The sequence below is a fragment of the Chionomys nivalis genome, chromosome 12, assembly GCF_950005125.1.
Source record: "Chionomys nivalis chromosome 12, mChiNiv1.1, whole genome shotgun sequence".
Classification (NCBI taxonomy): Eukaryota; Metazoa; Chordata; class Mammalia; order Rodentia; family Cricetidae; genus Chionomys; species Chionomys nivalis.
In genome coordinates, this window is record NC_080097.1 from 53,233,642 (window position 1) to 53,247,459 (window position 13,818).

Here is a 13,818-nt window from a genome sequence, read left to right on the forward strand (position 1 = left end):
TGGCCAAGAACCGTACTTCCTAAGGGTTCTCTAGCCTGCACAAAGAGTGCTACCAGCCAGGGACCAAGTGCTTGAATCCATGAGCCTATGGGGGACATTTCTCATCCAAACCACGGCACAGGCCCTTCCCTGGCTTTCTGAATGAGGGTCTGCCAATGACTTTGGTCCTTGTTTTGGTTGCTTGAAAAATCACTGATCTGGCACAGTGACCTGAAAACTTCTTGTACATCTCGTTAACCATTTGTGATCAGCTAGTGAAAGGTGTCAGTGAGTCTGGTTTGTCGGGTGGTGTCAGTGATCTGCCTGGCATTCTCTTTGATGTTTCTGAAAGGAATGTTTTCAACCCCTCCAGCTCGCGGGAACGCTGTACGCCAATCCATGATCTAGGCCCAGCCCCATCTGAAAGGGACTTGCTAAGCTCACTTATAGCACTCTGAAAGATAGCTCAGGTAAACTAATGTATGACATCACTTCTGTGGAAGCATCCACCCTTGGTTTTACTTACGCGTTATGTTCGCAGTAACTTGAGAGAACAAGCTTTAAAAAGTCGAGACACAGAAAATGAGATGCTGTGGGGACACTGAGCCTTTCTTTAGGTCTCGAGAGGGAGTTTTTCATTTGCAAATCGATTGCATTCTCTAGGTACGTAGATTACCTCTTCAGTTGATGGAACTTTTCGCGTTTACGTTTTTTCATTCATAACGCACCAAAATTGGTTACAGAAGTGTGCCAAGCTCCTTGCTCAGTTCAGATGTGGTCTGGGGCTTTATTTTATGGGGTGAACACATTATATGCTGGGAATGCTTATTAAGTATGGTGCATGGTTCCAGGTCCCGAATTAAGATGAGGAAAGAGCTGTGTTCTGCTCCGTGGCAACTTGGCATCCACAAGTGCTTTGCACGGCTAAAGTGTAGTGGTGCCCCGTCAGGTCTGCAGAAATCAGCCGTTTGACATCTGTTTTGAACCCTGAGCGAGTGCTCGACTTACATTTTCTCAAGGTCTTACAGTGTAAGAGCGCAATAAAGTCTTGATGAGAATTTCATGCGCCTCCAATGCCAGGGTTGCACTTGCCTTATACGCCTCTGGCTTTTGCTAGCTGGGAAGAGACAGCTGTTGTATATTCATGGGGTGTACTGCCAGCCATTGCAATAGGCTTAACTGAGTGACTTCAGAGCCAAATCTCAGAGCCAGACCGAACAAACCTGGTGACTTGTAGCTTGCTCCTGTTGGTCACTTTAGCCTGCTTTCTGTTACTATAAGGGAAGTTATTTGGGATGAAAGGGGTTTTGTATTGTTGTTTTGTTTTGTTGATTTTGGGGGTTTGGGAGCTCTCACTCCATCATCGATCATCCTGTTGTCTGGGTCCCACGGAAACAGAACACCATGCAGGGTATGACCAAAGATGTTTACCTCAAGGCTAGGAAGTGGAAAAGAGAAAGAGGAGGAGCTTGGTCCCACGACATCATGCTCGTCATGAGTGAGAGACCTCCCACTAGTCTCCATCTTTTTGTTAATTAAAAAATCTTTAAGATTAATTTGCTTTTCGTGTGTGAGTGCTTTGCCTGAGTGTATGTCTATGTTCCGTGTGTGTGTCTGGCCCTTACAGAAGTCAGAACAGGGCATTAGATCTTCTGGAGCTGGACTTATGGATGGTTGTAGACATAATGTAGATGCTGGGTATCAGCCTCAGTGCTCTTAACCGCTGAGCAATCTCTCCAGTCACAATCCCCGTCTTTTAAAGGCTCCACCACTCCCAATATGTGGGGACTAAGCCTTTAACATGTGGGTCTCTGTAGGGCATGTTAAAAACTAAACTCTAACACCCAACAGAAAACCAACAACCTTCGGCTCAAACAACATCCTTGCACTATTTAACTCCATCCTTATTTCATGTCCACAGTTCTCTTAGCCCCTCCTTCAGTGTGCAGTGGCCACCCTCCAAGTGATGTCCCCTCTCTCTACACCAGCTCACTCTCAGTTAGGTGACATATAAACCCTGGAAGCTGCAGCCCCACGTCTGCCCAGGGTGCCCTTGATCTTGGGGGTCAAGGACAACTATACCAAGTGGTGCAGTTCTTATGGAGCAGGTCTTGGGGCTGGAGAGATGGATCCCCGGTTAAGAGCACTGACCCAGGTTTAATTTCCAGCACCCACATGGCAACTCACAACTGTCTATCACTCCAGGATCTAAAACTATCACACAGGCATACATTCACCAATATAAAATACCAATACACACAAAATAAAAATAAATAAATTACTTAAAAGCAAAAATGCAGGTCTAGTGTATACACAGCCCACGTGTGAGTACAGCCACTGCGTCCTTCCCTCTGGAGATAACTGGGGGCTTCCTTGTAAATTCCCCAAATCAAATGTCAGTTTACCAATTCAGGATTAAAAAGAACTCAGCCCTGAGATATTAGTGGCACTTTTCATGCCGCTGAATCATCCTGGCTTGCACTGTGGTGGAACAGTTCATTAACCAACGTTGCTGCCCACGGGGTCCTTAGATCATAGACGGCCTCTTCCCAGAGTGCGGAGGGATCTTGGCATCTGTCCATCCTCCCAGGCCAGGACTACTTTTGTCTTCTTATACTGGCTTGTGCTTCTGCCCCTCCAGTAGCAGAAGACCTCAGGCCTGGGAATATCCAGACTCAGCCTCTTGCCCTGGCTGCCTGGCAAACACATCATCATCTCTGGGTAGAGATAGAGGAAATCTTCCTTCCTGTCGCTCTGGTTTCTCCTTGACCTTTCTTGTGCCCTGCCCATTTTCTTTCTTTCCTGTGAATTCTCTGGAATTTTCCTTGCAGCTCCAGCGCTGTACAGGATGCCTAGTACAATACAAGGAGTGAGGTGGGGAGGCTCTTCCAGTGTTCTGGTTTATTTGGAAGATATTTTCACTTCTGGTAGCTAGATTACCTGTGTTTGGTCTTGGGCAATGCCCATAGCCCCAGAGGGTTTGCTTACCACTCACTCCACGCAGCCTTGGATGGCAAACGGGCTGCTTTAGAGATAAGATTGCATCCGTGAATTTGGCAAACACTTGAAAGCCACAAACCCCTGTTTCCTCAAAGCTTCTTCCCATATGAGCGGAAAATGTACACACTGGATTTAGAGGTTGTCTGGTGTCTGTCTCTGAATGCAGCCCGTGTGCCACAGCTGTCCGTCCCTTCAGGAAGGGTGCCTGCTGTCCTCACTCCTCCCTCTTCTCTCTTCCCTCACAGAGTGTCCCCTCTGCAGAAGTCTGAGATTGTGGATGTTGTGAAGAAGCGGGTGAAAGCCATTACCCTGGCCATCGGGGACGGTGCCAATGACGTGGGGATGATCCAGACAGCCCATGTAGGGGTCGGGATCAGCGGGAACGAGGGCATGCAGGCCACCAACAACTCAGATTACGCCATTGCACAGGTCAGCCACCCCTCCTCATCACAGTGATGGCAGCTGGGCACAGGAGCTCAGCCCAAGGGCTCTGCCCACTTTAGGAGGTTACCGTCTAGATGAACAGCAGGTACCTGCTGATGTCTCTGTTGTTTGAATCTTGAACAGTTTGAGGCCCCTTCTCTGGATTGTGTTTCCTTGGGCCAGAGGTGGGACTGGCTCACGGAGCTGTCATCTCAAAGATGCACCTTTCCTGGGAGACAGGTTCCCTAGGCCTCTTGTGCTCTACTCCTGTTCCTGCTGATGTGTGTGTGTGTATGTGTGTGTGTTTGTGTGTGTGTGCATGTGCGTGCCTGTGTGTGTGCATGCATGTGCGTGTGTGTGCATGTGTGTATGTGTGTACGTGCATGTGTGTGTGTGTGCGTGCATTTGCATGTGTGTGCATCCCCCACTGAAGAACAGCTGTTCTCAGAGTACCTTGCTCTGCTAGACTCTCACTCAAGGACCTCCCTTCTTCTTGAAGGGCTGGCATGCTTGGGCCAGTGGTTTAGGCCAGGACAAAGCAGTCACAGATATCCCTCCCCCCTTGGCAATCATGCCTGGGGACCCCCGAGGACCCCTGCTGTGAGTTAAACTGATAGGGCAGGAGCTAGGTGATTCATGGTCAGTAGCAAGCAGCCTCCTGCAGTCAGGCTGAGTTGGGCCCATTCCTCTCTAGCGTGTTTCTGATAGGCTCTGTGGTCATGGACACTGATCTGGTTCCTAGTTTTCTCACGTGTGCCTCAAGAATCCAAGAAACGTCTAACTCTTCATGCTAGTCAGAAGAGTCAACTCCAGGACCCTCCTACGGAAGATCTGGGCTATGTGGCCTGGTTCATCATCCAGAAGTGTAGTCCCAGGGAATACTGGCATGTTTTCCAGTTACCCAGTTGTGGGGTCATGTGGCTAAATGCCTGTATTTGCTGTAGTACCAGCCTCGCACCCCCAATTCATTGGACAGCCTTTTGACGAACACGCCAACCCTAACTGCGTGGTTACGAGGAGCAGTGCCTTTGTCACCTTTGCAGCTCCAATGCATAGAAAACCCTTCGTCCAAGCCCTGGGGCTCGTGGTCTGGTCCTCTGCTCCTTTGGGGGGATCCCCATCCCTGAAGGAAGCTCCATTTGTTTGCCTCTCAGGTTTCCTTCTGGTTTTAGGTTCGGCAAAGACAGCAAGAAATTACCCAGACCACATGGCTTTGAAAACGGCCTAAGTCAGTTTTCTTTTTTTGTGCACGTCAAACCCCTGAGCTGATTCCTGAAGTAGGCAGAAGGAATTCTGATTTTACCGGTGAGAAATCTGCAGGTCCTATGCACCCAACGACTGGCCTCTGGGCTGAGCACAGGCCCAACATCAGAGAACAGCAGACCCCTGTGAACTCGGGGGCTGCCACACACACCTGCTCCTTTACTTTGCCGAATCAACTGTGCAGAGGCCCGTGGGACCCACGCTTCCTGTCTGCTGTCAGCAACTGTGGATGTTATATACCCCAGCATTATTAAATACTTGAGTTATAACATCATGGGGCTGGAAGGGAACTTAAGAGGTTTCCTAGGAGTTACAGGCAAATATTTGTCTGCTTTTCTCTTTAGGATGTCTTGGGAGCAGGGATTCCTTACTGAAGCTGCACATGGGTAGGATGTGGAAGGTGAAACAGCCGCTTTTATTAAAAGGAAGCATCTGAGGGGGTGGGACAGAGCCTTCTGTGTCCGCTTGGGGGTTTTCTTTGCCCTCCAGGGTAGTAGCCACCACTCTCAAAGGAACCATATCTGAATCTCCCTGTTCATTGTCCTGCAAAGGCATGCTGTCATCTCAGGGCTGAATTTGTGCCAAGCACTAGACTCTAAATTGCCTCTTCCTTAATTACTATGCCAGAAACACCATCAGTGGGGTGAGTTCCTCTGCCCCATTGAAATGATAACCGTGTCTGCTTGAAGTTAATACCATGTTCTTTATTATTTTGATATGGGTAGATGCGTTTTTTTTTTTTTTAATTTGTGTTTTGAAAAAAGCAGCCGTAAGGTAAAGAAAAGATACCAAGACAGTCTTGTAGTGGCCAGAGCCCTGGTTCCAAGCCCTTGCTGTCTGCCTTATACTGCACACACAGCAGCTGCTAGACAGGTGACTGGCCACTGCTGACCACCTAAACTAGGCAGAGGGACTGTATGGTATAGTGTGTGTCCACAGCCCTCGGTTCCCAATCTTTCAGAGAACATTCCATCTGCCCCTGCTTTTGTCTGTCTTGACTGACTCTGGGTAGACAGCTGCTTTACACTACATGCCCCTGGAATATTGTGGCTTTGTCTCAGACTGCAAGAGCCCTTAAATCACTCCTACCCAGAGCTAATCAGCTGCCCTTGATTGCACAGGTGGGTGTTCTGAGTGGAAGATAAAGAAGGACTATACCACGAATGTAGAAGTGGAGACAGTGTGTGTGTGTGTGTGTGTACATGCATGTGTGTATTATGTTTGTGTGTGTATACATGTGTGTACATATGTATTACATTTGTATGTCTGTATGTCTCTATATCTATGTGCCCCTGGGTAAGTCTGTCCTGGTGCCTCTGTAGGGTATGGGAAGTGTAATCGCTTTTAGCTGACAAGCTGACAGAATGCTGTCCTCAAGTGCACACCCTTTCTTGAGTATAACCTTCGCTGGGTGAGTGTCCCTCCTCCTGTGATCACCATGAAATGTGTGACTGGATCATGTGGAGCTGTCCCATTTCCATTTGCCTTTCTTTTTTTTTTTTTTTTTTTTTTTTGGTTTTTCGAGACAGGGTTTCTATGTGGCTTTGGAGCCTGTCCTGGAACTAGCTCTTGTAGACCAGGCTGGTCTCGAACTCACAGAGATGCGCCTGCCTCTGCCTCCCGAGTGCTGGGATTAAAGGCGTGCGCCACCACCGCCCGGCTTCCATTTGCCTTTCTTACAGTTCACACAGTCACCTTCTTTGCCTAATTAAGTCCCTGAAAGGCATTTAGCTTAAAGAATTCCAAAACAGTCATAGTAAGAAGCCAGCAGCTTGTTTGGGGACAACAATAATTAGTCAGTTGAAGAGATTTTTTTTTTCCTTCTCAGCGGCTCTGAAAGCTCCACCTGAGGGGAACAGGTTTTGTTTCTAGTTTGTTTCTTTTGTTGGCTACGTAGGGTTCTGGTCTCCTCCCCTTCCCTGTCTGTTTTCTGCTCATGAAGACAGCATATGTCCTTTATTCCCCCATGGCAGGCTTCTCTGAGCTTTGTCACTGTCCCTTTACAGTTTTCCTACCTGGAGAAGCTGCTTCTAGTTCACGGAGCCTGGAGCTACAACCGCGTGACCAAGTGCATCCTCTACTGCTTCTACAAGAATGTGGTCCTCTACATCATCGAGGTAAGGACATCCCTTCCCTCAAGGAGGCAGGCCTCTGCAGAGGGCATCTTTAGACAGTAATTCCATCTTTCTTTCCCTTCTCTTTTGACATTAAATCCATCTTAAGAAAGGGTTTGGTTAGTGGAAATTTAAAGGTACTCTCGGGTCTTCCTAAGATCCGTGTCATGCAGCTTCCTTTAAGCTGTACCATGAGGCTTGAAATGAGTAACCAGGGCTAGCACGGCCTTTCTTCCTCGTCCAGCCGTGCATTCTTCCCAAGCTCCCCCTCCCTGTCCGGATCTTGGGCTCCTTTTCCTTGTCCCTAGCTTGTGTCAGTGGTGGCAGAGAATACTTGCTAAGGCAGAATGAGACCAGTGTGGTCAGTGCCAGGAAATAGAGATGCCCATCTTTCTAAGTGGCTCTGAGACATTTCCGGGCAATCTGTCCTGTGTTTTTCTTTCCTTGAGTGAACGGGCACGAGTGGGGCATGATTCCCTGCTGTGTTTGTCATGGCACCCACTGTTTCCTGAACGTGTCCTCACTGCCCCTGCGATTTTTGGATGCTAAGACTCATGTGGCAAAGGTGGGAAGGGGGCCGGGGAAGTCTAGTAGGAAGCTGATAAGGTCATTTAAAATCTTAACGTTGAGTTCATGTTCTATTGTCCTTGTCTTGTTTAGGCTTTTAGTGCTGTGATAAAATGCTGACCGAAAGCAGCTTGGGGGCGAAAGGATTGGTTTAGCTTAGTTGTGGTCCATCACTGAGGGAAGTCAGGGAAGGAACTCAAAGCAGAACCCTGGAGGCAGGAACTGATGCAGAAGCCCTTAAAGAGGGTTGCCTGCTGCCTTGCTCCCAGTGGCTTGCTCTGTTTGTTTTCTTACACACCTCAAGACGGCCTGCCCATGGGTGACATCACCCACAGTGAGCTGGGCCCTCCCTCATCCATCATCAGTCAAGAAAATGCCTCACAGACTTGCCCATAGGCCAATCTGATGGAAACCTTTTTCTCAACTGAGGTTCCCTTTCCAAGATGACTACAGTTTAGGTCAAGTTGGCAAAAGCTAACCGGCACAGGTCTACAGTTTTCCAAGATGCTAATTCATGTATAAGAAAAGCATACTTTTGCTACGTGGAGAGCAAGGTCCCAGAGTCAAGGAGGCTCTTTATGTTTGCTGCTTGGTACTGCTCTCTTGGGTCTTCCCTCCTGAGAAGAGATAATTTTAAAAATGTGTCTGTGAGGCTATCTTGACTCGTCAGATTGTCAAATGCATTTGGAAGAGAGGAGAATTGGGGATAGGGTTCTATGGTGGGGGTAGGGGTTAAGTTAAAGCTTGGCTGCTGTCAATAAGACCATAAAAATGTTTTAGCCAGACAGGGTGGTCCATGTCTGTAATCCCAGCACCTGATAGGTAGACAGGAGGATGGGGCCTTCATGGTCAGCCTCGGCTATTCAATGAGTTCCAGATCAGCTTGGGCTACAGGATGAGGAGGAAGAAGCAGTAGAGGAGGTAGAAGGGATGGAAGTCCATCTTTTTTTTTTTTTTTTTTTTTTTTGGTTTTTCGAGACAGGGTTTCTCTGTAGCTTTGGTGCCTTTCCCAGAACTAGCTCTTGTAGACCAGACCAGGCTGACCTCGAACTCCCAGAGATCCACCTGCCTCTGCCTCCCGAGTGCTGGGATTAAAGGCGTGTGCCACCACCGCCCGGCTGGAAGTCCATCTTAGAGCAATAAAAATCAATGTTGCCTCTATTTTAATATCTCATTTTATTACAGTATAATTTTTCAACTCTTAGCAAAAATAATAGTGAAGGAAGAAACTGGCTTTTCCCGGTGCTGTCTCCTAAATTCCCCAGCTCGAGCTTGCTATTGTTACAGTGACCAATTACTGCTTTACCAACATGCTAACTCCTTCCTAATGAAGCCTTCAGGTCACATGGACAGGTTGACGTTACTTATCGGGGAACCACACCAGGACAGTGGGGTTTCTGAAGCTGTGCAGTTGTTTATACTGCATGGCTCCCCAGCCGAAGGCATCAGTGGGACAGAAGCAGTCTGTGCCTCCATGTTCAAGCCCACCTGGAAACAGCATTTTGGTGGCTTACATATAAAGGCGGTTTCTTTGCTACTCTGCGTACCCACAGTGTGGCTGCCTCGGCGTAGAGGATGGCTGCTCTAATTGACCCAGTAGCTCCTCCTCTGCTAGAGCACCCTGATCCTTAAAAGAATCTTACAAGTGATTGGAAGAGACCTGGCTAACATCCTGCAGCCTGGCCTCTTCTCTACCCTGAGTCCTCTGTGTCAAAAGCCCTGTCTGCTTACAGTGAACAGCAAGTACATACAGAGCAGGACCTGGGGGCGTTTGTAGGTGTGATTGCTATTTGGTTCAGGGTAGGGAGGTTCAAATCCATGTAGATGTTCATGTCGCATGTTCTGTCATCACTATCTTCCCCCGTTCTTGTTTTTACTGCTCCCCTTTGGAATTTGGAAATGTCTGTCCCTCTCCTGCAAGCCTCCAGCTTTTTCCTTTCTTTTTTTTGCACACATGATAGAAGTCACTCCTTAGTGTCACTTGGGGTCACAGATAATAGCATGGGCAGAATAAAGGGAGCTGGGATCCTACACATCATCCCAAGTTTCCCAGGACTCTGTCTCTGTAGCTGTTGGCTTTATACAGCTTCTTTATAATCTGGTTTTCCTCACCATCAGCAGATGGCTGATGAGCTAGGCTTCTTATCGAGACATTCTACATGGGGCTCCAAGCCTTCCGCTTCCCAGAGCAGCGCTCAGGGCCCTCCTACTCACTTAACACCTACTATCTTACTTCTGTCTCTTTTTTTTTTCCTCCAAGTGGGCTGCAGCTTAGTAGAGCACCCTTTTAGTCTGTCTGCAAAGAGCTGCTTGGAACGGGGCCCCGACGGCGCTGAGTGAGTGCCTCAAATGACTAGGCTAAGAATTGCTAAATGGTCTGCTGCAAAAGGCTCTTCCACACACTCCCCAGAAAGCTTTTAAGAATGTAAAACCCTCACAATTCTGTGTCTCCGTTTCTGGTTAGGATTTCTGGGAGGTTCTAATTTGGAAACCAAGAGAACAAAGCCCTTGACTGGTTCATGGTCACTGTGTCCACTCAGTCACTGCCAATGCCCTGGCACCAGCATATTTTCCAAGCAGGGCCTTCGGAGTGGGAAGGTACTGCTCGCATGCTATTTTAGTGGGTCTTGAATTGCAGGATCCAAGATTGCTACAGAAAGACACGCTCATTTTCAAAAAAAAAATGCTGAAGATAAGGTTATAATTAATGATTTAAGTGAGAACAAACTAAGCATGTTAATTATGTGTCTTAAGGGTTTCCTTGTGGCTCACAGAGGCACCTGCGTAGTAGTAATATGTACTCATCTCAACCGCCTTCCAATATACGTAACTACCAGACATTTTAAAGTATAGTCTAAAGGCAATGTGGGTAGCATGCATATGCGTGCCCACTCTGTGGCCTACCTTATTTTATGAGGACTATTGTCTAGATTTACAGTAAAAATTGGAACATGACAGGTCCTTCCTGTTTGGTGTACTAGTCCATAAAAGAGGGGTTCCCGTACAAGGAAAATATGCATTATTCTGGGTGCTGTGTGGAATGCATACTGGAAGTCTCCACTACTTACATGCTATCTGCTCTTGCCTGTTTCTCTACAGTCACACATAGATTTTTTTATACTTTATTGTTTTTAATTAAGCTATATGTTTTTCCCAACTCTCCTTTCTTTCTCCCCTCTCCCCTTCCATGCTCCCCCCTGCCCCACACGCTCCCAGTTTGCTCAGGAGATCTTGTCTTTTTCTGCTTCTTAGGCGGATCCATGTATGTCTCTCTTAGGGTCGTCTTTATTGTCTAGGTTCTCTGGCAGGCTGGTTTTTCTTTGCTTTATGTCTAAAAGCCACTTATGAGTGAGTATATATTATATGTGTCTTTCTGAGTCTGGGTTATCTCAGTATGGTTTTTTTTTTGTTCCTTCCATTTGCCTGCATATTTAAAGATGGCATTGTTTTTTTACCGCTGCATAGTATTCCATTGTATAAATGTACCACATTTTCTTTATCCATTCTTCAGTTGAGGGGCATCTAGGTTGTTTCCAGGTTCTGGCTATTACAAATAGTGCCTCTGTGAACATGATTGAGCAAATGTCCTTGTGGTGTGACTGAGAATCCTTTGGGTATATGCCCAAAAGTGGTATTGCTGGGTCTTGAGGTAGATTGATTCCTAATTTTCTGGGAAACCACTATATTTATTTACAAAGTGACTCTACCAGTTTGCACTCTCGCCAGCAATGGAGGAGTGTTTTTTCTCTCTATTCTACATACCCTCCAGCATAAGTTGCCATTCATGTTTTTTATCTTGGCCATTCTGATATGTGTAAGGGTATCTCAGAGTTGTTTTGATTTATATTTCTCTGATGACTAAAGATGTTGAGCATTTCCTTAGGTGTCTTTTAGCAATTTTATATTCCTTTGTTGAGAGTTCTTTGTTTAGGTCTGTACCCCATTTTTTTTATTGGATTATTTGTTCCTTTAATGACCAATTTCTTGAGTTCTTTGTATATTTTGGAGATCAGCCCTCTGTCTGATGTGGGGTTGGTGAAGATCTTTTCCCATTCCATTCTGTAGGCTGCCATTTTGTCTTGTTGACCATGTTCTTTGCTTTACAGAAGCTTCTTAGTTTCAGGAGGTCCCATTTATTGTTTCTCTCAGTGTCTGTGCTACTGGGGTTCGATTTAGGAAGTGGTCTCCTGTGCTAGTGTTTTCAAGGCTTCTTCCCACTTTGTCTTCGCATAGACCCTGGAAATGCACCCTTGAGAACCGTTGCCCTCCTCTTCACGTAGACTCTGGGTATGCCACCCTACTATATGACCCCCTACAGTCTGTTTAGTCCCTTCTGTATTGGTTGAGCATTTGTGTTGTCGTCTTCAGTTTCAGAAGCTTTGTAGAATAGCAGTGTCCCTGCTCCTGAGGTCACAGATATTCCAAAATGGTGTTGGTCTAGTTAGTCTATTTCATCACACTGCCTTGAACACACACACCATGGCCTTAATGTGGGGACTTCTGTCTGCATAACAGATTCATTGCTGCTGGCAGATCTACTAAGCACTCAATTGAATGCACCACATAAAATTTATTGAGGTGAAGTGGCTATTGTTCAAGAAATTTGAAATAAGAACAAAAGGTGGCCCTTGTGGCTTCCCCGAGGCTCCTGCAGCAGGCGACACTAACAGCAGATCATAGCCATCGCCTCTGTTCCTTCGAGAGCACCTCATTTTAGTACTTTCACCCCTGACGGTTGCACTTTCTCAGCTGTCTCTTTGGAAGCCAGGCTAGCAAACACATGACCAGTTTCAGTGGCTGGCAGGGAGGCTGGGGAAGAGGCGCTCAGAAGCACTGACCGTGAGCTGCCAGGTACTCGGGATGCCAGTGAGCTCTCTCCATCTGCCTGCCCCCGTGTGAGCCCATTCCTCGCTGGCTTCATTTCTCACAGCACCATCTTCCTCTGTTTTCAATCAGTGCTGTTGGAGTATAACTAAGATACTGCAAGATGTTCCCTTTTTAGTGTACAGTTCCATTAACTAAAACTGAATTTTTATTAGAGCCTCCTACAGGTAATAAGAATGTCACAGAGAACTTTGGAGAAGAATGGGGTGGTGGCTGTGCAGTGATGTGAATGTCCGGAGCGGTGCACTTTAAGAGAGTTTGTGTTAGATCTACCTTAGCACAATTGAAAGAAAAGCTAGGAGGGGGAAAGGGTCTCAACACTTTGCCCCCTTAGCCACATTGAGGGAGATGCAGTAAAAAGGCAGATGGTATAGAATTTTACATGGAGTTTTCTTTTGCGTTAAACCAGTAACATGCTAGGTTTTGTAGCAGCAGCCAGATGGACTGTCCTTTGTAGGACAAACATTAAGCTGGCTAAGGCCTGGGAGATTGCAGCTCCGTGCAGATGGGCTTCCTGGAGCCAGCAGGAGAAGATCATCCCTGTGCTGCTGCACTGGCTTCCAGAGTTGGAACGAAACAGTAAAGATCAAGAGAGGTGGCTGGCCAAGATGCGTGAGCGTCTGAGGAGTGTGAGCTAATAACAGGGCAGGACTTTTGTTGCTTTAAGAAGCTGAAAATCTCTTCCTGTGTTTGCAACAGGCAAATTCTGTGGTTAAAGTGATTCCAGAAGAGTTGCCTGTCGATATGCTGGGCAGACAGTGAGCCGAGAGTTTAGCTGGCTTTTATAATGTTAAGCCCGTATTAGAGCTCATGATCCTGATGCAGCTATCTCCTTGTGTGATTTGTAAAAAAGCCAGAGACAGATTTTCTGAAAGAAAAAAAAAAAAAAACTCATTGATAATAGGAAGAATTTGCCTTAACTGCAAAAATTAGGGATAAAGAAGCTAGGGAAGCATGCGTGTAAATGTTTTTGAAATCCTGGTGTGTCATCTGTGCGGTATGTCCAGAGGGGGGCTATTGGTTACCCAGTTGTTCAGTTTTCTAAATCACACACAGCTTGACTGACCACCAGCAGCATTTGAAGCATTGGTACTACCCCAGTGCCTCCCTGAACCCCTGGGAAAAGTAGTTTTGGGACAGAATTTTTTTAAAAAGTCAGTACTCATTAGATTTAAGTAGATTAACAGAATCATTATTTGCATGTAGTTGATATTTCAGGAGATAATGACACTGGCCCTTTGTAAGCTCTGATGTCTCTTAGGAATGGTGTACCACATTGTCTCAGAGAAGACATTGGTCTGGATATAGAGAGCATCGGTGATGGTGGCTGTTATGGAATTGTATGGATCTCAAGTGCCAGCTTACTTATGGCAATGCCTATCAGACATTTGGGGCTTGGGAGGGGGCATTAAACTGCTACAGGATACGGGGCTCTAAGCCTTGCATTCATCATGAAGGTCTGAAAATACTACCTGTGAGTGAAAGAGAGGTTAGTGGGCATAAATGAGCCTGAACTAGCAGAATTTGGCTGATGGCCAGGGACGATCTACCTTGCCTGACTAGCTGAAAACAAGCAGATAAACAACGA

At 46.7% G+C, this 13,818-nt stretch overlaps 1 protein-coding gene across 3 annotated transcripts in view; it reads left to right on the forward strand.

Annotated features, from left to right (window-relative positions):
- The window catches only part of Atp8a2 (ATPase phospholipid transporting 8A2), a 568,530-nt gene that overhangs the window by 325,053 nt on the left and 229,659 nt on the right, over nucleotides 1-13,818 (forward strand). For all 3 annotated transcript variants that reach the window (XM_057785806.1, XM_057785804.1, XM_057785805.1), the window contains exons 26-27: nucleotides 3,225-3,408; nucleotides 6,672-6,782. In XM_057785806.1, coding sequence (XP_057641789.1) covers nucleotides 3,225-3,408; nucleotides 6,672-6,782 — 295 coding nt within the window. The remainder of the gene's footprint in view (nucleotides 1-3,224; nucleotides 3,409-6,671; nucleotides 6,783-13,818) is intronic.